The 23,140-nt window shown below is 46.0% G+C and overlaps 1 protein-coding gene across 3 annotated transcripts in view; it reads right to left on the bottom strand.

Annotated features, from left to right (window-relative positions):
- The window catches only part of CCDC138 (coiled-coil domain containing 138), a 333,074-nt gene that overhangs the window by 69,501 nt on the left and 240,433 nt on the right, over window positions 1-23,140 (bottom strand). For all 3 annotated transcript variants that reach the window (XM_063953820.1, XM_063953819.1, XM_063953821.1), the window contains one exon: window positions 1,254-1,430. In XM_063953820.1, coding sequence (XP_063809890.1) covers window positions 1,254-1,430 — 177 coding nt within the window. The remainder of the gene's footprint in view (window positions 1-1,253; window positions 1,431-23,140) is intronic.

Genomic DNA, 23,140 nt, shown 5'->3' with positions numbered 1-23,140 from the left:
CACTCAAAAAAGTCCGTATTTCGGAATATTTGGATATGGGACACTCAACCTGTATTATATTCTTGTTTTCTAGGTGAATTACCTAAATTTTGAAAATAATTTTTTGTTACACTGTGGGGCTGATTCAGAGATGGATGCTATAACACAGCTGCTGAGTACAATATGCAAAAGTTGCAGGAGGCGTTTTAAGTAAAAAGATGCCCACTGCCGGCTTCTCTGATTTAATGCTGTGCCTGAAGATGCAGCCATCAGGTTAACTGCCTGACCATTGAGCATCTGAGTAACCCTCAGGATACTCAGGGTATCATATGAAATCATGCAGCCAGAGTACAGAAACTGGAGTCGTCACACCCTAGTGTTCTGGACTACACTGTGTCGCTGCCCCCAAATGCCAGCAGAATGTCAATCATGTTGCCGCTAATTACAGAACTTACGTACATCTCTGAATTAGGCCCTGTGTTTGTCTTTCTTTTCTGGTTATACATCTGCAGCTGTTATGAGACTGTTTCCAGTGAGAAAATGACTTCCATCATATAAGCTTGAAATATTCGTATACACTGGTATAAGCCCATTTTACCACTGAGCACCTTTTATATTTATCACTATTGTGTTGTGATTTATTGCACTAGAAAACAACTTTGGTTTGCCGAAGCTTTTCAGAAATCTGGCTACCACCAGTGATGGTGAACTCAAAAGAAATTTGGCCATATTCTGTACAGTTACGCCACAAATTAACTTCACCTGCTTACTTTGTACTGCAGTACATTACACCAGAGGCGTCACTTACATGTTTGACACCCGGTGCGGCTCCTGCTCAAAATGGGCGAGGCTTCGCGGGTGCCGTCAAAAGGGGCATGGCTTTGTGAGATGGGGGCGTGGCTGCGCTGCACATGGGCGTGGCTACGCTTTCCGACCCCCGTTTCCGTGACTAAGCAGGTGCGGGAGGTGCTGGCTGACTCCGGAGACTGCAGTGTCAGCTTCTTCACAGTGACATAAGCCGGGCACTGCACGTAATGTTACAGCGCAGTACTCGGCTCCTGTCACTGAGCAGGAGCCAACACTTTGGTGACACTCCTCGTGGGTGACACCTGGGTGCGGGCCGCACCCCCCAGCACCCCGTTTGTGACGCCATTGCATTACACTCTACATTTGGGATTAACATTCTAATTATAGAACTTTCTCTGCAAACTATATATATATATATATATATCACTTACAAGTGTACTTCATGTTATCACTTTATGTGCACTTACTGGTCTCCATTGAAAGCTGCAGTAAGATGTCAAGGACACTGGAAATAAGCCCTCGGTTTGAGACATGTAAAAGATGCACAACCGTTGGCACAGCCTGATATTCTATGAAAAGGCATCTTCCTTCATCACTTTTCAAGTCCATGCAAAGTGAATCCAACGCCTGAGCAAGGTAGTCCACTAGAAATACAAATCATAAGTGTGACATGTATACAATTATACTTTTCAATATAGTACACCTCATGGAGTGAAAATAAATAACAGAGCCATATATAGAAAAGGTGCTCCCAGTCCAGAACATGCACAAAGTGATCAAGCAAGCAAGACTTATACTGGTGCACAATAGGTTACGTTTCAGATTTTGGTATACAGTTGTGCATTACTCCCATGCATTATTGTTTGAAAAAAAGTGTGGTGTCTGTTTTATTGTAATACTACTTGGATATACTACATCCTGAGTGAGCCATGCCGAGCAGTGTTGTATAGCAACTATTTCTTTAAATTTACATTTTATTCACACCACTGATGCGGTGAAACACTACTCAATCTGTACCAGAGACAAGCTACAACTGTGTAGAAATAAGTTTTAAATTATGTAAAAAGTTTGCAGATGAAGCACAATGTAACTTGGGGTGAAAAAAATGCAGAGGCCGCTGCATTGTTGCAATTTGTGTACATAGTCAGACTCATTTGAACACAGATGTAAAAGCAGTTTTGTGGCATCCGAGTGTTTCATTTGTGCGACTAAAATGCTCATTTCAGTGAAAAAATAAGATTTTACTCACCGGTAAATCTATTTCTCGTAGTCCGTAGTGGATGCTGGGGACTCCGTAAGGACCATGGGGAATAGACGGGCTCCGCAGGAGACTGGGCACTCTAAGAAAGATTTAGTACTACTGGTGTGCACTGGCTCCTCCCTCTATGCCCCTCCTCCAGACCTCAGTTAAGGAAACTGTGCCCGGAAGAGCTGACATTATAAGGAAAGGATTTTGGAATCCAGGGTAAGACTCATACCAGCCACACCAATCACACCGTATAACTTGTGATAACTTACCCAGTTAACAGTATGAACCACAACAGAGCATCAACAATGGATGCCCACATAACATAACCCTTTATTAAGCAATAACTATGTACACATATTGAAGAAAGTCCGCACTTGGGATGGGCGCCCAGCATCCACTACGGACTACGAGAAATAGATTTACCGGTGAGTAAAATCTTATTTTCTCTAACGTCCTAGTGGATGCTGGGGACTCCGTAAGGACCATGGGGATTATACCAAAGCTCCCAAACGGGCGGGAGAGTGCGGATGACTCTGCAGCACCGAATGGGCAAACACAAGGTCCTCCTCAGCCAGGGTATCAAACTTGTAGAACTTAGAAAATGTGTTTGTACCCGACCAAGTAGCTGCTCGGCAAAGCTGTAATGCCGAGACCCCTCGGGCAGCCGCCCAAGAAGAGCCCACTTTCCTTGTGGAATGGGCTTTCACTGATTTTGGATGCGGCAAACCAGCCGCAGAATGAGCCTGCTGAATCGTGCTACAGATCCAGCGAGCAATGGTTTGCTTTGAAGCAGGAGCACCCAGCTTGTTGGATGCATACAGGATAAACAGCGAGTCAGTCTTCCTGACTCCAGCCGTCCTGGCTACATAGATCTTCAAAGCCCTGACTACATCAAGCAACTTGGAATCCTCCAAGTCACGAGTAGCCGCAGGCACCACAATAGGTTGATTCAAATGAAAAGATGACACCACCTTCGGCAGAAATTGCGGACGAGTCCGTAATTCTGCCCTGTCCATATGGAAAACCAGATAGGGGCTTTTACATGGCAAAGCCGCCAACTCTGACACACGCCTAGCCGAAGCTAAGACCAATAGCATGACCACCTTCCACGTGAGATACTTTAGCTCCACGGTCTTAAGTGGCTCAAACCAGTGGGATTTCAGGAAACCCAACACCACGTTGAGATCCCAAGGTGCCACTGGTGGCACAAAAGGGGACTGAATATGCAGCACTCCCTTAACAAACATCTGAACTTCAGGAAGAGAAGCCAGTTCCTTTTGAAAGAAAATGGATAGGGCTGAAATCTGGACCTTTATGGTCCCCAACTTCAGGCCCATAGTCACTCCAGACTGTAGGAAGTGCAGGAACCGGCCCAGCTGGAATTCCTCTGTAGGGGCCTTCCTGGCCTCACACCAGGCAACATATTTTCGCCATATACGGTGATAGTGTCTTGCTGTCACGTCCTTCCTAGCCTTGATCAGCGTAGGAATAACTTCCTCCGGAATGCCTTTTTCCGCTAGGATCCTGCGTTCAACCGCCATGCCGTCAAACGCAGCCGCGGTAAGTCTTGGAACAGACAGGGCCCCTGTTGCAACAGGTCCTGTCTGAGAGGCAGAGGCCATGGGTCCTCTGTGAGCATTTCTTGCAGTTCCGGGTACCAAGTCCTTCTTGGCCAATCCGGAACAATGAGTATTGTTCTCACTCCTCTTTCTCAGCACCTTGGGTATGAGAGGAAGAGGAGGAAACACATAGACCGACTGGAACACCCACGGTGTTACCAGTGCGTCCACAGCTATCGCCTGAGGGTCTCTTGACCTGGCGCAATACCTTTGTAGCTTTTTGTTGAGACGGGACGCCATCATGTCTACCTGTGGCAGTTCCCATCGATTTGTAATCTGAGTGAAGACTTCGTGATGAAGTCCCACTCTCCCGGGTGGAGGTCGTGCCTGCTGAGGAAGTCTGCTTCCCAGTTGTCCACTCCCGGAATGAACACTGCTGATAGTGCTTGCACGTGATTCTCCGCCCAACGAAGAATCCTGGTGGCTTCCGCCATCGCCACTCTGCTTCTTGTGCCGCCCTGGCGGTTTACATGAGCCACTGCGGTGATGTTGTCTGACTGAATCAGCACCGGTTGGTTGCGAAACAGAGGCTCCGCTTGACTCAGGGCGTTGTATATGGCCTTTAGTTCCAGGATATTTATGTGCAGACAAGCCTCCTGACTTGACCACAACCCTTGGAAGTTTCTTCCCTGAGTGACTGCCCCCCACCCTCGGAGGCTCGCATCCGTGGTCACCAGGACCCAGTCCTGTATGCCGAACCTGCGGCCCTCGAGAAGGTGAGCACTCTGTAGCCACCACAGAAGAGACACCCTGGCCCTCGGGGACAGGGTGATCAGCCGATGCATCTGAAGATGCGATCCGGACCACTTGTCCAACAGATCCCACTGAAAGATCCTCGCATGGAACCTGCCGAAGGGAATGGCTTCGTATGATGCTACCATCTTTCCTAGGACTCACGTGCAGCGATGCACCGACACCTGTTTCGGTTTTAAGAGGTCTCTGACTAGAGTCACGAGCTCTTGAGCCTTCTCCGCCGGGAGAAACACCTTCTTCTGGACCGTGTCCAGAATCATGCCCAGAAAAGGCAGACGCGTTGTAGGAATCAGCTGCGACTTTGGGATATTCAGAATCCAGCCGTGCTGTTGCAACACTTCCTGAGAGTGTGCTACGCTGATCAGCAACTGCTCTCTGGACCTCGCCTTTATGAGGAGATCGTCCAAGTATGGGATAATTGTGACTCCTTGCTTTCGAAGGAGCACCATCATTTCTGCCATTACCTTGGTAAATATTCTCGGTGCCATGGAGAGCCCTAACGGCAACGTCTGGAATTGGTAATGACAGTCCTGTACCACAAACCTGAGGTACTCCTGATGAGGTGGATAAATGGGGACATGCAAGTAAGCATCCTTGATGTACAGAGACACCATAAAATCCTCCTCTTCCAGGCTTGCAATGACCGCTCTGAGCGATTCCATTTTGAACTTGAATCTTTTCAGATAAATTTTCAGGGACTTTAAATTCAATATGGGTCTGACCGAACCGTATGGTTTCGGTACCACAAACATTGTGGAATAGTATCCTCTTCCTTGTTGAAGGAGGGGAACCTTTACCACCACCTGCTGGAGATATACCTTGTGAATTGCCGCTAACACTACTTCCCGTTCCATGGGGGAAGCTGGCATGGCCGATTTGAGGTAACGGTGAGGGGGCATCACTTCGTATTCCAGCTTGTATCCCTGAGACACAAACTGTATAGCCCAGGGATCCACCTGTGAGCGAACCCACTGGTGGCTGAAATTTCGGAGACGCACCCCCACCGCTCCTGGCTCCTGTGGAGCCCCAGCGTCATGCGGTGGATTTAGTGGAAGCCGGGGAGGACTTCTGTTCCTGGGAACTAGCTGTATGGTGCAGCTTCTTTCCTCTACCCCTGCCTCTGGCAAGAAAGGACGCACCTCTGACCTGCTTGCTTCTTTGTGATCGAAAGGACTGCATTTGGTAATACGGTGCTTTCTTAGGCTGTGAGGGAATATATGGCAAAAAAATTTGACTTCCCAGCCGCAGCTGTGGAAACTAAGTCCGAGAGGCCTTCCCAAACAATTCCTCACCCTTGTAAGGTAAAACCTCCATGTGCTTTTTGGAGTCGGCATCACCTGTCCATTGCCGAGTCCACAGGACTCTTCTGGCAGAAATTGACATTGCATTTATTCTAGAGCCCAGTAGGCAAATGTCCCTCTGGGCATCCCTCATATATAGGACAGCGTCTTTTATATGCCCCAGGGTCAGTAAGATGGTATCCTTGTCTAAGGTATCCATTTTCTCAGACAGATTATCTGTCCATGCTGCTACAGCACTACACATCCAGGCCAACGCAATTGCCGGCCTCAGTAGAGTACCTGAATGTGTATAAACAGACTTCAGGATACTTTCCTGCCTCCTATCTGCAGGATCCTTTAGGGCGGCCGTATCCTGTGACGGCAGGGCCACCTTCTTAGATAAGCGTGTCAGAGCTTTATCTACCCTAGGGGAGGATTCCCAGCGCACCCTGTCCGTTGGCGGGAAAGGGTACGCCATAAGTAACCTTTTGGAAATCAGCACTTTCCTATCGGGGGAATCCCACGCTTTTTCACATAATTCATTTAACTCATGTGAAGGGGGAAAAGTCACCTCTTGCTTTTTCTCCCCATACATATAAACCCTCTTGTCAGGGACAGGGTTTACCTCTGATATGTGCAAAACATCCTTCATTGCTATAATCATGTAGCGGATGGCTTTAGCCATTTTAGGCTGCAATTTTGCATCATCCTCATCGACACTGGAGTCAGAATCCGTGTCGATATCTGTGTCAACAATTTTGGATAGTGGGCGCTTCTGAGACCCTGACGGCCTCTGCGCTGTAGGATCAGGCATGGGCTGAGATCCCGACTGTCCCAAGGCATCAGCTTTATCCAACCTTTTATGCAAGGAGTTTACATTATCATTTAACACCTTCCACATATCCATCCAATCAGGTGTCGGCGGAGAAACGTCATTCATCTGCACTTGCTCTGTCTCCACATAGCCCTCTTCGTCAAACATGTCGACACACGCGTACCGACACACCACACACACACAGGGGATGCTCTATATGAGGACAGGACCCCCACAAGGCCTTTTGGAGAGACAAAGAGAGAGTATGCCAGCACACACCCCAGCGCTATATGACCCAGGAATCACACAGTAACTTATACCCCTTTTCCACTTACGAGCACGGGTCGCAGCCGGGAGCCTGACACGGGAGCTGCCCCCTGCTGCGACCCGTGCTCGGCCCCTTTCCCATCAGCAGTCACAACCCGGCATATGCCGGGTTGGTGACGCTTCTAGTGACGCGGCAGGGGCGGCGCAGGGAGATCACATGATCTCCCAGCGCCGCCCTTCCATACAGTGTAAACGGGAGCCGTGTCGCATCGACACGGCTCCTGTTTACACTACATCCCTACCCGGATCATTCCCGTGTCCTACCCAGGTAAATAGCCGGGTAGGATTCACGGGTCACTTGATCAGGGTTTACCCTTTTCCACTTGCAGAAAACACGGGTAAATGCGCGCCCCCGTGCATTTACCCGTGTTTTTTGAGCTAATGGAAAAGGGGTATTAGTGTTTACCCAGTAGCTGCTGTATATATGATTAATGCGCTAAATTTATGTGCCCCCCCTCTCTTTTTACCCTTTCTACCGTGAGTCTGCAGGGGAGAGCCTGGGGAGCTTCCTCTCAGCGGAGCTGTGGAGAGAAAATGGCGCTGGTGAGTGCTGAGGTAGAAGGCCCCGCCCCCTCAGCGTCGGGCTTCTGTCCCGCGATTTTGTGTGAAATTAATGGCGGGGGCTCATGCATATAACAGTGTCCAACTGTATATATGCTGCTTTTGCCAGGAGGTACTTAATTGCTGCCCATGGCGCCCCCCCCTGCGCCCTGCACCCTACAGTGACCGGAGTGTGTGGGTTAGTGTGGGCGCAATGGTGCACAGCTGCAGTGCTGTGCGCTACCTCATATGAAGACAGGAGTCTTCTGCCGACGATTTTGACGTCTTCTTGCTTCAACCCGCCGGCTTCTGTCTTCTGGTTCTGCGAGGGGGACGGCGGCGCGGCTCCGGGAACGGACGACCAAGGTTAGGTTCCTGTGTTCGATCCCTCTGGAGCTAATGGTGTCCAGTAGCCTAAGAAGCGCAACCTAGCCGCAGTTAGTAGGTTTGCTTCTCTCCCCTCAGTCCCACGTAGCAGAGAGTCTGTTGCCAGCAGAAGCTCTCTGAAAATAAAAAAACCTAACTAAAATACTTTCTTATTAGCAAGCTCAGGAGAGCTCACTAAAATGCACCCAGCTCTGTCCGGGCACAGATTCTAACTGAGGTCTGGAGGAGGGGCATAGAGGGAGGAGCCAGTGCACACCAGTAGTACTAAATCTTTCTTAGAGTGCCCAGTCTCCTGCGGAGCCCGTCTATTCCCCATGGTCCTTACGGAGTCCCCAGCATCCACTAGGACAATAGAGAAAATAAGAATTTACTCACCGGTAATTCTATTTCTCGTAGTCCGTAGCGGATGCTGGGAACTCCGTAAGGACCATGGGGAATAGACGGGCTCCGCAGGAGACTGGGCACTCTAAGAAAGAATTAGGACTACTGGTGTGCACTGGCTCCTCCCTCTATGCCCCTCCTCCAGACCTCAGTTAGGGAAACTGTGCCCGGAAGAGCTGACACAATAAGGAAAGGATTTGGAATCCCGGGTAAGACTCATACCAGCCACACCAATCACACCGTACAACTCGTGATACTATACCCAGCTAACAGTATGAATAACAACTGAGCCTCACGAACAGATGGCTCATAACAATAACCCTTTAGTTAGGAAATAACTATATACAAGTATTGCAGACAATCCGCACTTGGGATGGGCGCCCAGCATCCACTACGGACTACGAGAAATAGAATTACCGGTGAGTAAATTCTTATTTTCTCTGACGTCCTAGTGGATGCTGGGAACTCCGTAAGGACCATGGGGATTATACCAAAGCTCCCAAACGGGCGGGAGAGTGCGGATGACTCTGCAGCACCGAATGAGCAAACTCAAGGTCCTCCTCAGCCAGGGTATCAAACTTGTAGAATTTTGCAAACGTGTTTGATCCCGACCAGGTAGCAGCTCGGCAAAGTTGTAAAGTCGAGACCCCTCGGGCAGCCGCCCAAGAAGAGCCCACCTTCCTCGTGGAATGGGCCTTTACTGATTTAGGATGCGGCAGTCCAGCCGCAGAATGTGCAAGTTGAATCGTGGAGCAGATCCAGCGAGCAATAGTCTGCTTAGAAGCAGGAGCACCCAGCTTGTTGGGTGCATGCAGGATAAACAGCGAGTCAGTCTTTCTGACTCTAGCCGTCCTGGAAACATAGATTTTCAGGGCCCGGACTACGTCCAGCAACTTGGAGGCCTCCAAGTCCCGAGTAGCCGCAGGCACCACAATAGGTTGGTTCAAATGAAACGCTGATACCACCTTAGGGAGGAATTGGGGACGCGTCCTCAATTCTGCTCTGTCCATATGGAAGATCAGTTAGGGGCTTTTACAGGACAAAGCCGCCAATTCTGACACCCGCCTAGCCGAAGCCAAGGCCAAAAGCATGACCACTTTCCACGTGAGATATTTTAATTCCACGGTCTGACGTGGCTCAAACCAATGTGATTTTAGGAAATCCAACACCACGTTGAGATCCCAAGGTGCCACTGGGGGCACAAAAGGGGGCTGAATATGCAGCACTCCCTTAACAAACGTCTGAACTTCAGGCAGTGAAGCCAGTTCTTTTTGAAAGAAAATAGACAGGGCCGAAATCTGGACTTTAATGGAACCCAATTTTAGGCCCATAGTCACTCCTGACTGTAGTAAGTGCAGAAATCGACCCAGCTGAAATTCTTCTGTGGGGGCCTTCATAGCCTCACACCAAGCAACATATTTTCGCCATATGCGGTGATAATGCTTTGCTGTCACATCTTTCCTAGCTTTTATCAGCGTAGGAATGACTTCAACCGGAATGCCCTTTTCCATCAGGATCCGGCGTTCAACCGCCATGCCGTCAAACGCAGCCGCGGTAAGTCTTGGAACAGACAGGGCCCCTGCTGTAGCAGGTCCTGTCTGAGAGGCAGAGGCCAAGGGTCCTCTGAGATCATTTCTTGAAGTTCCGGGTACCAAGTCCTTCTTGGCCAATCCGGAACGATGAGTATAGTTCTTACTCCTCTCTTTCTTATTATCCTCAGCACCTTTGGTATGAGAGGAAGAGGAGGGAACACATAAACCGACTGGTACACCCACGGTGTCACAAGAGCGTACACAGCTATCGCCTGAGGGTCCCTTGACCTGGCGCAATATCTTTTTAGCTTTTTGTTTAGGCGGGACGCCATCATGTCCACCTGTGGCCTTTCCCAACGGTTTACAATCAGTAGGAAGACTTCTGGATGAAGTCCCCACTCTCCCGGGTGGAGGTCGTGCCTGCTGAGGAAGTCTGCTTCCCAGTTGTCCACTCCCGGAATGAACACTGCTGACAGTGCTATCACGTGATTTTCCGCCCATCGGAGAATCTTTGTGGCTTCTGCCATCGCCATCCTGCTTCTTGTGCCGCCCTGTCGGTTTACATGGGCGACCGCCGTGATGTTGTCTGACTGAATCAGCACCGGCTGGTTTTGAAGCAGGGGTCTTGCCTGACTTAGGGCATTGTAAATGGCCCTTAGTTCCAGAATATTTATGTGTAGGGAAGTCTCCTGACTCGACCATTGTCCTTGGAAGTTTCTTCCCTGCGTGACTGCCCCCCAACCTCGGAGGCTTGCATCCGTGGTCACCAGGACCCAGTCCTGTATGCCGAATCTGCGGCCCTCTAGAAGATGAGCACTCTGCAGCCACCACAGCAGAGACACCCTGGCCCTCGGGGACAGGGTGATCAGCCGATGCATCTGAAGATGCGATCTGGACCACTTGTCTAACAGATCCCACTGAAAGATCCTTGCATGGAACCTGCCGAATGGAATTGCTTCGTAAGAAGCTACTATCTTTCCCAGGACTCGCGTGCAGTGATGCACCGACACCTGTTTTGGTTTCAGGAGGTCTCTGACCAGAGATGACAACTCCTTGGCCTTCTCCTCCGGGAGAAACACCTCCTTCTGTTCTGTGTCCAGAATCATACCCAGGAACAGCAGACGCGTCGTAGGAACCAGCTGCGACTTTGGAATATTCAGGATCCAGCCGTGCTGTTGTAGCACTTCCTGAGACAGTGCTACTCCGACCAACAACTGCTCCCTGGACCTCGCCTTTATACGAGATCGTCCAAGTATGGGATAATTATAACTCCCTTCTTTCGAAGGAGTATCATCATTTCGGCCATTACCTTGGTAAATACCCTCGGTGCCGTGGACAGACCAAACGGCAACGTCTGGAATTGGTAATGGCAGTCTTGTACCACAAAACGGAGGTACACCTGGTGAGGTGGGTAAATGGGGACATGCAGGTACGCATCCTTGATGTCCAGTGATTCCATGTAATCCCCTATTTCCAGGCTTGCAATAACCGCCCTGAGCGATTCCATTTTGAACTTGAACCTTCTTATATAAGTGTTCAAGGATTTTACATTTAGAATGGGTCTCACCGAACCGTCTGGTTTCGGTACCACAAACATTGTGGAATAGTAACCCCGTCCCTGTTGAAGGAGGGGAACTTTTATTATCACCTGCTGGAGGAACAGCTTGTGAATTGCCGCCAGCACTACCTCCCTGTCCGGGGGAGTAGCTGGCAAGGCTGATTTGAGGTAACGGCGAGGGGGAGACGTCCTCGAATTCCAGCTTGTATCCCTGAGATACCACTTGTAGAACCCAGGGATCCACCTGTGAGCGAACCCACCGGTCGCTGAAGTTCCGGAGACGGGCCCCCACCGCACCTGGCTCCACCAGTGGAGCCCCAGCGTCATGCGGTGGATTTAGTGGAAGCAGGGGAGGATTTCTGTTCTTGGGAACTGGCTGTATGGTGCAGCTTTTTCCCTCTACCCCTGCCTCTGGGCAGAAAGGACGCGCCTTTAACCCGCTTGCCTTTCTGGGGGCGAAATGACTGTACCTGATAATACGGTGCTTTCTTTGGCTGTGAAGGAACCTTGGGTAAAAATGTCGACTTCCCAGCTGTCGCTGTGGAAACGAGGTCCGAGAGACCATCCCCAAACAATTCCTCACCCTTGTAAGGCAAAACCTCCATGTGCCTCTTAGAATCCGCATCACCTATCCACTGCCGAGTCCATAATACTCTCCTGGCAGAAATGGACATTGCATTTATTCTAGATGCCAGCCGGCAAATATCCCTCTGTGCATCTCTCATGTATAAGACTACGTCTTTAATATGCTCTATGGTTAGCAATATAGTGTCCCTGTCAAGGGAATCAATATTATCAGATAGGGAATCAGACCACGCTGCTGCAGCACTGCACATCCATGCTGAAGCAATAGCAGGTCTCAGTATAGTACCTGAGTGTGTATATACAGACTTCAGGATAGCCTCCTGCTTTCTATCCGCAGGCTCCTTTAAGGCGGCCGTATCCTGAGACGGTAGTGCCACCTTTTTTGACAAGCGTGTGAGCGCTTTATCCACCCTCAGGGATGTCTCCCAACGTACCCTGTCCTCTGGTGGGAAAGGGTACGCCATTAGTAACTTTTTAGAAATCACTAGTTTTTTTTATCAGGGTAAGCCCACGCTTCTTCACACACTTCATTTAACTCATCTGAAGGGGGAAAAACCACTGGTCGCTTTTTCTCCCCAAACATAATACCCTTTTTAGTGGTATTTGGGGTAATGTCAGAAATGTGCAACACATTTTTCATTGCCGTAATCATGCAACGGATAGCTTTAGTGGAATGTACATTAATCTCGTCGTCGACACTGGAGTCAGACTCCGTGTCGACATCTGTGTCTGCCATCTGAGGTAGCGGGCGTTTTTGAGCCCCTGATGGCCTTTGAGACGCCTGGGCAGGCACGGCTGAGAAGCCGGCTGTCCCACGGCTGTTACGTCATCCAGCCTTTTATGTAAGGAGTTGACACTGTCGGTTAATACCTTCCACATATCCTTCCACTCTGGTGTTGACCCCGCAGGGGGTGACATCACATTTATCGGCACCTGCTCCGCCTCCACATAAGCCTCCTCATCAAACATGTCGACACAGCCGTACCGACACACCGCACACACACAGGGAATGCTCTGACTGAGGACAGGACCCCACAAAGTCCTTTGGGGAGACAGAGAGAGAGAGTATGCCAGCACACACCACAGCACTATATATACAGGAAAAAAGAAAAAAGAATGCAGAAGAAGATGGCGCTACTGTGTCTAGGGGAAGAGTAGGTGGAAGGGCCAAAACAAATACTTATCCTGTGTTATTGATTCTTTCTCCCCAAACTTGGATCTTCTTGAATAGATGTTCTCGAATTCATATATGAAAAATATAATGGGAGAGGAATGATGTGTAGAACCTCTATGACTAATGATTTAACAATTAGTGTATACAAAATATCCACAATGCTGGTGGAGAAAAAGTTAAATATGAATGAATCAATTTTTCTCACTTACATGAGAAAAAAAAAAAGAGAGATACTCTTTGGCGGGAGTGAATGACCATAGCGTACCTCACTTACATGGTGAGGGATGGATGGACACATATAATGGTTTCTTTATCTGCTTTTTGGTTATAATGCAATGGAGTGTAATTTGGCATACCTCACTTACTTAGTGAGAAGGTATGTAACACATATCTCGGTTTCTTTATCCTATGATTCAAGGGTATAGCGTACCGTTACTCACGATGTAATGGGTTTGGCTCCTCCTATATGGGTTTCTTTTCATCAAACGGGCACAGGTGATAGAGTAAAAAATCACAAGGGTTTAATAGTACAATGTATAAAATCCAAAATAAACAAAAAAATAAAATGAGAATACCAGCATTGAATATGGGTGGCGTGTGGTCCTGAGGAAGGGGACCCCTGGAGGAGCAAGGTTCCGGTTTGATGCTCCCAGGTCTAATTGAAAAATGTAAAATAGAAGACGGGGTCTTACCTTACCAGTATCACACACCAGATCCAAAGTCAATGCCTCCTTTGAGTCAATGCCTCCTTTGAGCCAACGCGTTTCGAGTCATATGGGACTCTTTTTCAAGGCATAAGGGTACATGCTGGATGATCCGGTATTTATAGCAAAGATAGTCCAGAGGGGTGACATCACTTCCGGTTCCGATTGCCGGAAACGGGAGTATGTATCTTAAATAACCACATTATAAAAGAAACAACCGTTTTATCAATGTTTTATATTCCACTATTAGTTATATCTTTAAAAGTTTGTAGAACTCTGCACAGGCGCTGCGTGTTCCAGCCGGAAGTGTTAAACGTTGAATTCCGCGTTACCGGAAGTCGTCATAGTCCCCGTGTGCGTCATGGGAAATGTAGTCTTCTTTTGCCCGCAGTGACCGGAAATTATCTTGAAGGTTTACTTGTTGCCGGAAGTTGTCACGATTTCTGTATGCGTGATGGGAAATGTAGTTTTCTTCATCCCGTGATTACCGGAAATGGTCACAGAGTTTTGTTTGAATCGCTTTTTAATGTAGTTTTCTTTGTTCTTGAATGAAACTTTATCCTTTTTTATGTTGACTCTTAAAATGAGTGGCCCTGGAGTAATAAAAAGGTCCAAGATATTGAAAAATGTGTCATTCCTGTAAATGGGAGTTGTTCTGCAGGGATTCAGAAAATGGGATCTTACAACCCCCTAAAAAATACTGGTTGTTGTAGTTTCCATAACCGGAGAAGAGAATATTTGTCCGTTGGTGTATTTAAATTATATAAATGGGGAATCTTTCTCCTGGAAGTAACTTGGGATCGTTAGGTGGGTTGTAATTTCCATCTTGAAGGTCCTAGAAGTAAAAAGGTGAATTAACACAGGGAAACTGAAAATTTGATATTTTAGGGAAAAAGAAGATGACATCAGATAGATTGAAAGGTGATAGGGGTATGGCAAACAAATCAATAAACCAGCTTTTAAAGGAACCATTTAAGTTCGAAGTCTTGATTTAGACCAGATGGACTCAAGGTTTTTAGAGAAAATATCATTTTCATTTCTGTTTTTGCTAGGTTGGAGTCCAAATTTTTATCTCGCCATGTAGACCTGACATGTTTTAAACCTACAAATTTGACTATATCTTGAATGGAACATTTATGTGCTTTCTTGAAATGGTTTGATAAATGGTGTGTTTCTAGCCCTTTTTTAATGTTTCTCAAATGTTCAGCAATCCTTATTTTGAGGGGTCTTGAAGTACGACCTATATAACAGAGGCCACATTTGCATTCGATCAAGTAGATAACGTTTGAAGTGTGGCATGTGATAAAATCTTTAATTTTGAAGTTTATTCCATTCACTAGTACATTGACATGCTTACTGATGGGGTCTCTGATGTTTCTGCATCCTATGCAAAGTCCGCACCTGTGAAAACCTTTGGTGTGTACTAGGTTTTTGGTGGGCATTGGTAAAACACTCTGAACTAGATGGTTTTTCAGATTTTTTGATCTTCGGTAGATGAAACTTGGCTTTTCCGGAATGATATCCCCGAGTATGGGGTCTCTTGTCAGTAAATGCCAGTTTTTCTTAAAGATTCTTTCAACCTGTCGATATTGTGTGTCATATTGGGCGATCAATGCCCATTTGGTTTTGTCGTTTTTCTTTTGTGTGTTCTTTGGTCTTGATCGAAGTAGATCTTCTCTGTTTATGGCTTCTGTTGTGCTGATAACTTCATTGAGATCTTGTTCTTTGTAACCTTTTACGAGGAAGTTTTCCTTCATTTGATTCATCATTGTTTTGGAAACCAGATCCTTACTGCAATTTCTTTTTACCCTTAAGAATTTACTTTTGGGTACTCCTTGTAGCCACAAGGAGTGATGTTGACTGTCCACCGGGATATAGGTGTTAACATCAGTCGGTTTTTGATAAACCTTGGTGTGAAGTTGGTGATCTTCTGTATAAATAGTTAAATCAAGAAAATTGATTTCTTTCTGACTGCTAGATATAGTGAAATGAATATTCATATCATTATTATTGAGTCTTAAAAAGAAAGTGGCAAGTTCTTCTTCCGTTGATGACCAAAAAAGGAGTACATCGTCGATATACCTATACCAATAAGTCAGCTGACTGCCCCATGCTATGTGGTTGTAAATCTCTTTTTCTTCCCAGTAGCTCATAAATAAATTGGCATAGCTAGGGGCAAATTTCGTCCCCATAGCTGTGCCAGTTTTTTGTAGGAAAAATTCTCCATTGAAAAAGAAGAAATTATTTTCTAAAATGAATTTGATGGCTTCCAATATAAATAGTTTTCTTTCTGGTTCGTGGGTTGTTTTTTCCAGGAACCAAGTTATTGCCTGGAGGCCCTGTTCATGTTGGATACATGTGTACAGTGAAGTGACGTCTGCTGAAGCCATACACATCTCCTCTTTCCAATGGATATCTGCTAATTTAAGAATGGCATCACCTGTATCTTTTAAGTAGGATTTGTTGGATATGACCAATGGTTGCAGAATGGAATCTATTAGGGAGGATAAATTCGATGTTAGACTATTGGTCCCCGCTATGATAGGTCTTCCTGGGGGATTAGTGACGCTTTTGTGAACTTTAGGAAGAACGTAAATGGTCGGAGTGATAGGATGATCTATATTTATATAGTCGTATTCATCCTTTTTTAAACCTCCTGATATTAGATGTTTATCAATAAGCTTCATGAAATTATCTTTGATCTTGTCTGAAGGATCACTTTTCAATTTTTGATAGGTGGTAGTATCTGAGAGTTGTCTGTCGATTTCCTTTATATAGTCATCTCGGTTGAGGATTGCTATCCCCCCCCCTTTATCACAGGGTTTGATGACGATATCTTGATCGTTGCTGAGATCTTGGATTATCTGCCGTTCTTTTTTGGTGAGATTGAATTTGGTTTTCGGTTTCTTGAGATTATTGATTTCTTCTGTTACTATTTTGGTGAATGATTCAATGAAATTCCCCTTTATGTGGGTTGGATAGAACGTAGATTTTTTCTTCCTTTTCTTTATTTTATCGGGATCCAATGGTTGTTCTGTGGGTGTGTTACTTTCAGTTGGATTTCTTTCCTTTTCTTGAATCGCAAAATTTTTTTTCAGAGTTACTTTCCTGATGAACTTCTGAACATCCACAAATTTTCCAAATTCATCCATGTGAGAGGTTGGAGCATATTTCAGACCCTTGTTCAGTATTTTTACTTCTTGGTCGTTCAGTATGCGTTTGCTGAGATTATAGATGTGAGTCGAATCTCTAATGGGTAGGGATGTTGTTAGCGTGTTGTTCTTCACCTTTTCTTTTCTTTTTTTCCCTCCTCTACAGCCTCTTTTCCTAAATGGTATTTTCTTTTTGTTCTTCAGGTTTGTTAGTCAATAACGTCTGGTTCTTGTTGATCTTTCGGCTCTAGATGGAGATTTCGCTTGGCGGGGAGCATTCTCTGAGTTCTCTTCCATTTTTTCTTCTTCTTCACGTCTCTTGGAATTTTGATCTTTATAGGTTCTTTTCTCAAATCTTTTCCTTAATGGGGTTCTGACGTCATGTTCGGAAGGTGTTATTCTCCTGGAGCGTCGTCTGAATTCTGGTCTAGATCTCCTTATATCAGGTTCCCATCTTCGATTATTTTCTTGATGTCTGTATGTTCTTAGATCAGATTCCCTCCTTCCAGGGTTCGCTTGATATTAATTTCTTCTCCAATTTTCTCTATATTGGTGGGGCTTATTCCAATTTTCTCTTATGGGGGTTCTTCCTGCATATCTCTTTCTATTATCTAAAGGTTCTCTTTCATAATGGTGGTAATGGTTCCTTTCGGGTTCATATCTATTCCATTCCCTGTGGTGGTTCCTACAATTGAAGAAATTATTATTTCTTTCTTTATAAGTGTCTTGTGGGCCATATTTGCGACGTGGTATCTCTTCTCTGTGTCTATCTTCTCTGTCTTTGCCATACTTCCTGAGACCATCTTCTTTTCCTTGCTGTGCTTGATCTTTCTTTTTGGGTTTTTTTATGATCCCAAACTTATAAAAATCATAGTCCCTCTGTAGTTTCCCTTGTTTTTTCTTAATAAGGAACTCTGTGTTTTTGGCGATTTTTTCCGAGATCTCCTTTTCCAGGGATGCAAAGGTAGGGAGTGTGCTATAAGGTTGTATCAGGACTTTGAGAATGTCTATTCTTTCATTGACCCCTTTTAGTTTTTCCTTTCTTTCTTTGATGATTAGAGACATGAGTGAAAAGGAACAGGTCTCTAAGATGTTTTCCCATTTGGACATAAACTCCTCTGTGCCATCTTGAAATGTGGGTGGCTTATTCATTCTCAGGCCTTTTGGTATGATTTGCTCCTTGTAATATTTTTCCAAGGTTGCAATTTCCCACCAAAGACTGTTTTCTTTGAGAAGCCATTCTCCCATGCGATCCATGGCGGTTTCTAAATTATCATCCGTCATCTCTATGTCTTCTGAAAAATTGATCTTGAAAACTTCTTCTGTTTTGGATGTTCTCTCCTCGCGATGGTGAAACATGATGCTGCCTGTAAAACTCCACCGGGATGAAGAGATACTGGAAAGTGGTTTTTTGTTGGAGTTTACTTGGCGCTTCAAAAAATAGACTATGTGGCAGCCTCTTAACTTCTATAGGACTAATCCCAGACAGTCCAAATACATGAAAAAAGAAAAAAGAATGCAGAAGAAGATGGCGCTACTGTGTCTAGGGGAAGAGTAGGTGGAAGGGCCAAAACAAATACTTATCCTGTGTTATTGATTCTTTCTCCCCAAACTTGGATCTTCTTGAATAGATGTTCTCGAATTCATATATGAAAAATATAATGGGAGAGGAATGATGTGTAGAACCTTTATGACTAATGATTTAACAATTAGTGTATGCAAAATATCCACAATGCTGGTGGAGAAAAAGTTAAATATGAATGAATCAATTTTTCTCACTTATATGAGAAAAAAAAAGAGAGATACTCTTTGGCGGGAGTGAATGACCATAGCGTACCTTATGAGGGCCACTCATTTTAAGAGTCAACATAAAAAAGGATAAAGTTTCATTCAAGAACAAAGAAAACTACATTAAAAAGCGATTCAAACAAAACTCCGTGACCATTTCCGGTAATCGCGGGATGAAGAAAACTACATTTCCCATCACGCATACAGAAATCGTGACAACTTCCGGCAACAAGTCTTCAAGATAATTTCCGGTCACTGCGGGCAAAAGAAGACTACATTTCCCATGACGCACACGGGGACTATGACGACTTCCGGTAACGCGGAATTCAACGTTTAACACTTCCGGCTGGAACACGCAGCGCCTGTGCAGAGTTCTACAAACTTTTAAAGATATAACTAATAGTGGAATATAAAACATTGATAAAACGGTTGTTTCTTTTATAATGTGGTTATTTAAGATACATACTCCCGTTTCCGGCAATCGGAACCGGAAGTGATGTCACCCCTCTGGACTATCTTTGCTATAAATACCGGATCATCCAGCATGTACCCTTATGCCTTGAAAAAGAGTCCCATATGACTCGAAACGCGTTGGCTCAAAGGAGGCATTGACTTTGGATCTGGTGTGTGATACTGGTAAGGTAAGACCCCGTCTTCTATTTTACATTTTTCAATTAGACCTGGGAGCATCAAACCGGAACCTTGCTCCTCCAGGGGTCCCCTTCCTCAGGACCACACGCCACCCATATTCAATGCTGGTATTCTCATTTTATTTTTTTGTTTATTTTGGATTTTATACATTGTACTATTAAACCCTTGTGATTTTTTACTCTATCACCTGTGCCCGTTTGATGAAAAGAAACCCATATAGGAGGAGCAAAACCCATTACATCGTGAGTAACGGTACGCTATACCCTTGAATCATAGGATAAAGAAACCGAGATATGTGTTACATACCTTCTCACTAAGCAAGTGAGGTATGCCAAATTACACTCCATTGCATTATAACCAAAAAGCAGATAAAGAAACCATTATATGTGTCCATCCATCCCTCACCATGTAAGTGAGGTACGCTATGGTCATTCACTCCCGCCAAAGAGTATCTCTCTTTTTTTTTTTCTCATGTAAGTGAGAAAAATTGATTCATTCATATTTAACTTTTTCTCCACCAGCATTGTGGATATTTTGTATACACTAATTGTTAAATCATTAGTCATAGAGGTTCTACACATCATTCCTCTCCCATTATATTTTTCATATATGAATTCGAGAACATCTATTCAAGAAGATCCAAGTTTGGGGAGAAAGAATCAATAACACAGGATAAGTATTTGTTTTGGCCCTTCCACCTACTCTTCCCCTAGACACAGTAGCGCCATCTTCTTCTGCATTCTTTTTTCTTTTTTCATGTATTTGGACTGTCTGGGATTAGTCCTATAGAAGTTAAGAGGCTGCCACATAGTCTATTTTTTGAAGCGCCAAGTAAACTCCAACAAAAAAACACTTTCCACTATATATACAGGGATTTACACTACACAAAGTGATTTTCCCTATAGCAGCTATAATACACAGTATTGCGCCTAAATTTAGTGCCCCCCCTCTCTTTTTACCCTATTGAGCCTGGAAACTGCAGGGGAGAGCCTGGGGAGCGTCCTTCCAGCGGAGCTGTGAAGAGGAAATGGCGCCAGTGTGCTGAGGGAGATAGCCCCGCCCCTTTTTTGGCGGGCTTCTCCCGCTCTTTATATTAATATTATGGCAGGGGATTTTTACACATATATAGTTTATTAGACTATATTATGTGTTTTTTGCCATTTTAAGGTAATCTAATTGCAGCCCAGGGTGCCCCCCCCAGCGCCCTGCACCCATCAGTGACCGGAGTATGTGGTGTGCATGGGGAGCAATGGCGCACAGCTGCAGTGCTGTGCGCTACCTTAATGAAGACCGGAGTCTTCAGCCGCCGATTTCCAGGACGTTCTTCTTGCTTCTGGCTCTGCAAGGGGGATGGCGGCGCGGCTCCGGGACCGGACGACCGAGGCTGGGCCTGTGTTCGATCCCTCTGGAGCTAATGGTGTCCAGTAGCCTAGAAGCCCAAGCTAGCTGCAAGCAGGTAGGTTCACTTCTCTCCCCTAAGTCCCTCGTAGCAGTGAGTCTGTTGCCAGCAGAACTCACTGAAAATAAAAAACCTAATAAATACTTTCTTTACTAAGAGCTCAGGAGAGCCCCTAGTGTGCAACCAGCTCGAGCCGGGCACAGATTCTAACAAAGGTCTGGAGGAGTGGCATAGAGGGAGGAGCCAGTGCACACCAGTAGTCCTAATTCTTTCTTAGAGTGCCCAGTCTCCTGCGGAGCCCGTCTATTCCCCATGGTCCTTACGGAGTTCCCAGCATCCACTAGGACGTCAGAGAAAGACTCAAGACAAGTCGCACAGGACCTGTCCCTCCGAGAAGGGCCATTGGGAGCGATTGCAATAAAAGTTTAAGAGAACACAACTGTACAGTATGTTGATATTCAAGTAAGCAAAAGCCTGTGTCATGCCGTAAAAGTCCATTAAGTAAAGAGCTACCTTAATGGGCTGCCATGTAAATAGCATTACCCATAATAAAAGTGGAAGTTCAAAAACGGATACGATAATAAGATTTTACTCACCGGTAAATCTATTTCTCGTAGTCCGTAGTGGATGCTGGGACTCCGTAAGGACCATGGGGATTAGCGGCTCCGCAGGAGACTGGGCACAACTAAAGAAAGCTTTAGGACTACCTGGTGTGCACTGGCTCCTCCCACTAAGACCCTCCTCCAGACCTCAGTTAGGATACTGTGCCCGGAAGAGCTGACACAATAAGGAAGGATTTTGAATCCCGGGTAAGACTCATACCAGCCACACCAATCACACCGTATAACTCGTGATACTATACCCAGTTAACAGTATGAAATATAACTGAGCCTCTCAACAGATGGCTCAACAATAACCCTTTAGTTAGGCAATAACTATAAACAAGTATTGCAGACAATCCGCACTTGGGATGGGCGCCCAGCATCCACTACGGACTACGAGAAATAGATTTACCGGTGAGTAAAATCTTATTTTCTCTGACGTCCTAAGTGGATGCTGGGACTCCGTAAAGACCATGGGGATTATACCAAAGCTCCCAAACGGGCGGGAGAGTGCGGATGACTGCAGCACCGAATGAGCAAACTCTAGGTCCTCCTCAGCCAGGGTATCAAACTTGTATACTCTTACAAAAATGTTTTAACCCGACCAAGTAACAGCTCGGCAAAGTTGTAAAGCCGAGACCCCTTGGGCAGCCGCCCAAGAAGAGCCCACTTTTCTCGTGGAATGGGCTTTTACAGAATTAGGGTGCGGCAGTCCAGCCGCAGAATGTGCAAGTTGAATCATGCTACAGATCCAGCGAGCAATCGTCTGCTTAGAAGCAGGAGCACCCAGCTTGTTGGGTGCATACAGGAGAAATAGCGAGTCAGTTTTCCTGACTCCAGCTGTCCTGGAAACATATACTTTTCAGGGCCCTGACTACATCCAGTAACTTGGAATCCTCCAAGTCCCAAGTAGCTGCAGGCACCACAATAGGTTGGTTCACATTAAAAATTTTATACCACCTTAGGAAGGAATTGGGAACGAGTCCTCAATTCCGCCTTATCCATATAAAATACAGATAAGGGCTTTTGTATGACAAAACCGCCAATTCTGATACACGGCTGGCCGACGCCAAGGCCCACAGAATGACCACTTTCCACGTGAGGTATTATAGCTCCACGGATTTAAGTGGCTCAACCCAATGCGACTTCAGGAAATCCAACACTACGTTGAGATCCCACGGTGCCACTGGAGGCACAAACGGGGGCTGACTATGCAGCACTCCCTTAACAAAAGTCTGAACTTCAGGCAGTGAAGCCAGTTCAATTTTGGAAGAAAATCGATAGAGCCGAAATCTGGACCTTAATGGAACCCAATTTTAGGCCCATAGTCACCTCTGACTGTAGGAAGTGCAGAAATCGACCCAGCTGAAATTTCTCCTTTGGGGCCTTCCTGGCCTCACAGTACGCAACATATTTCCGCCATATGCGGTGATAATGGTTTGCGTTCACTTCTTTCCTAGCTTCAAATAGCGTAGGGATAACTTCCTCCGGAATTCCCTTTTCCTTCAGGATCCGGCGTTCAACCGCCATGCCGTCAACGCAGCCGCGGTACGTCTTGGAACAGACAGGCCCCCTGCTGCAGCAGGTCCTGTCTGAGCGGCAGAGGCCATGGGTCCTCTGAGATCATTTCTTGGAGTTCTGATTACCAAGCTCTTCTTGGCCAACCCGGAACAATGAGTATAGTTCTTACTCCTCTCCTTCTTATTATTCTCATTACCCTGGGTAAGAGAGGCAGAGAAGGGAACACCTACACCGACTGGTACACCCACGGTGTTACCAGAGCGTCCACAGCTATCGCCTGAGGGTCCTTGACCTGGCGCAATATCTTTGTAACTTTTAGTTGAGGCGGGACGCCATCA

The sequence above is a fragment of the Pseudophryne corroboree genome, chromosome 2 (genome assembly GCF_028390025.1).
Source record: "Pseudophryne corroboree isolate aPseCor3 chromosome 2, aPseCor3.hap2, whole genome shotgun sequence".
NCBI classification, from domain to species: domain Eukaryota; kingdom Metazoa; phylum Chordata; class Amphibia; order Anura; family Myobatrachidae; genus Pseudophryne; species Pseudophryne corroboree.
Note: the sequence above shows the minus strand (reverse complement) of the source record. Positions and strands in the feature narration are given on the sequence as shown.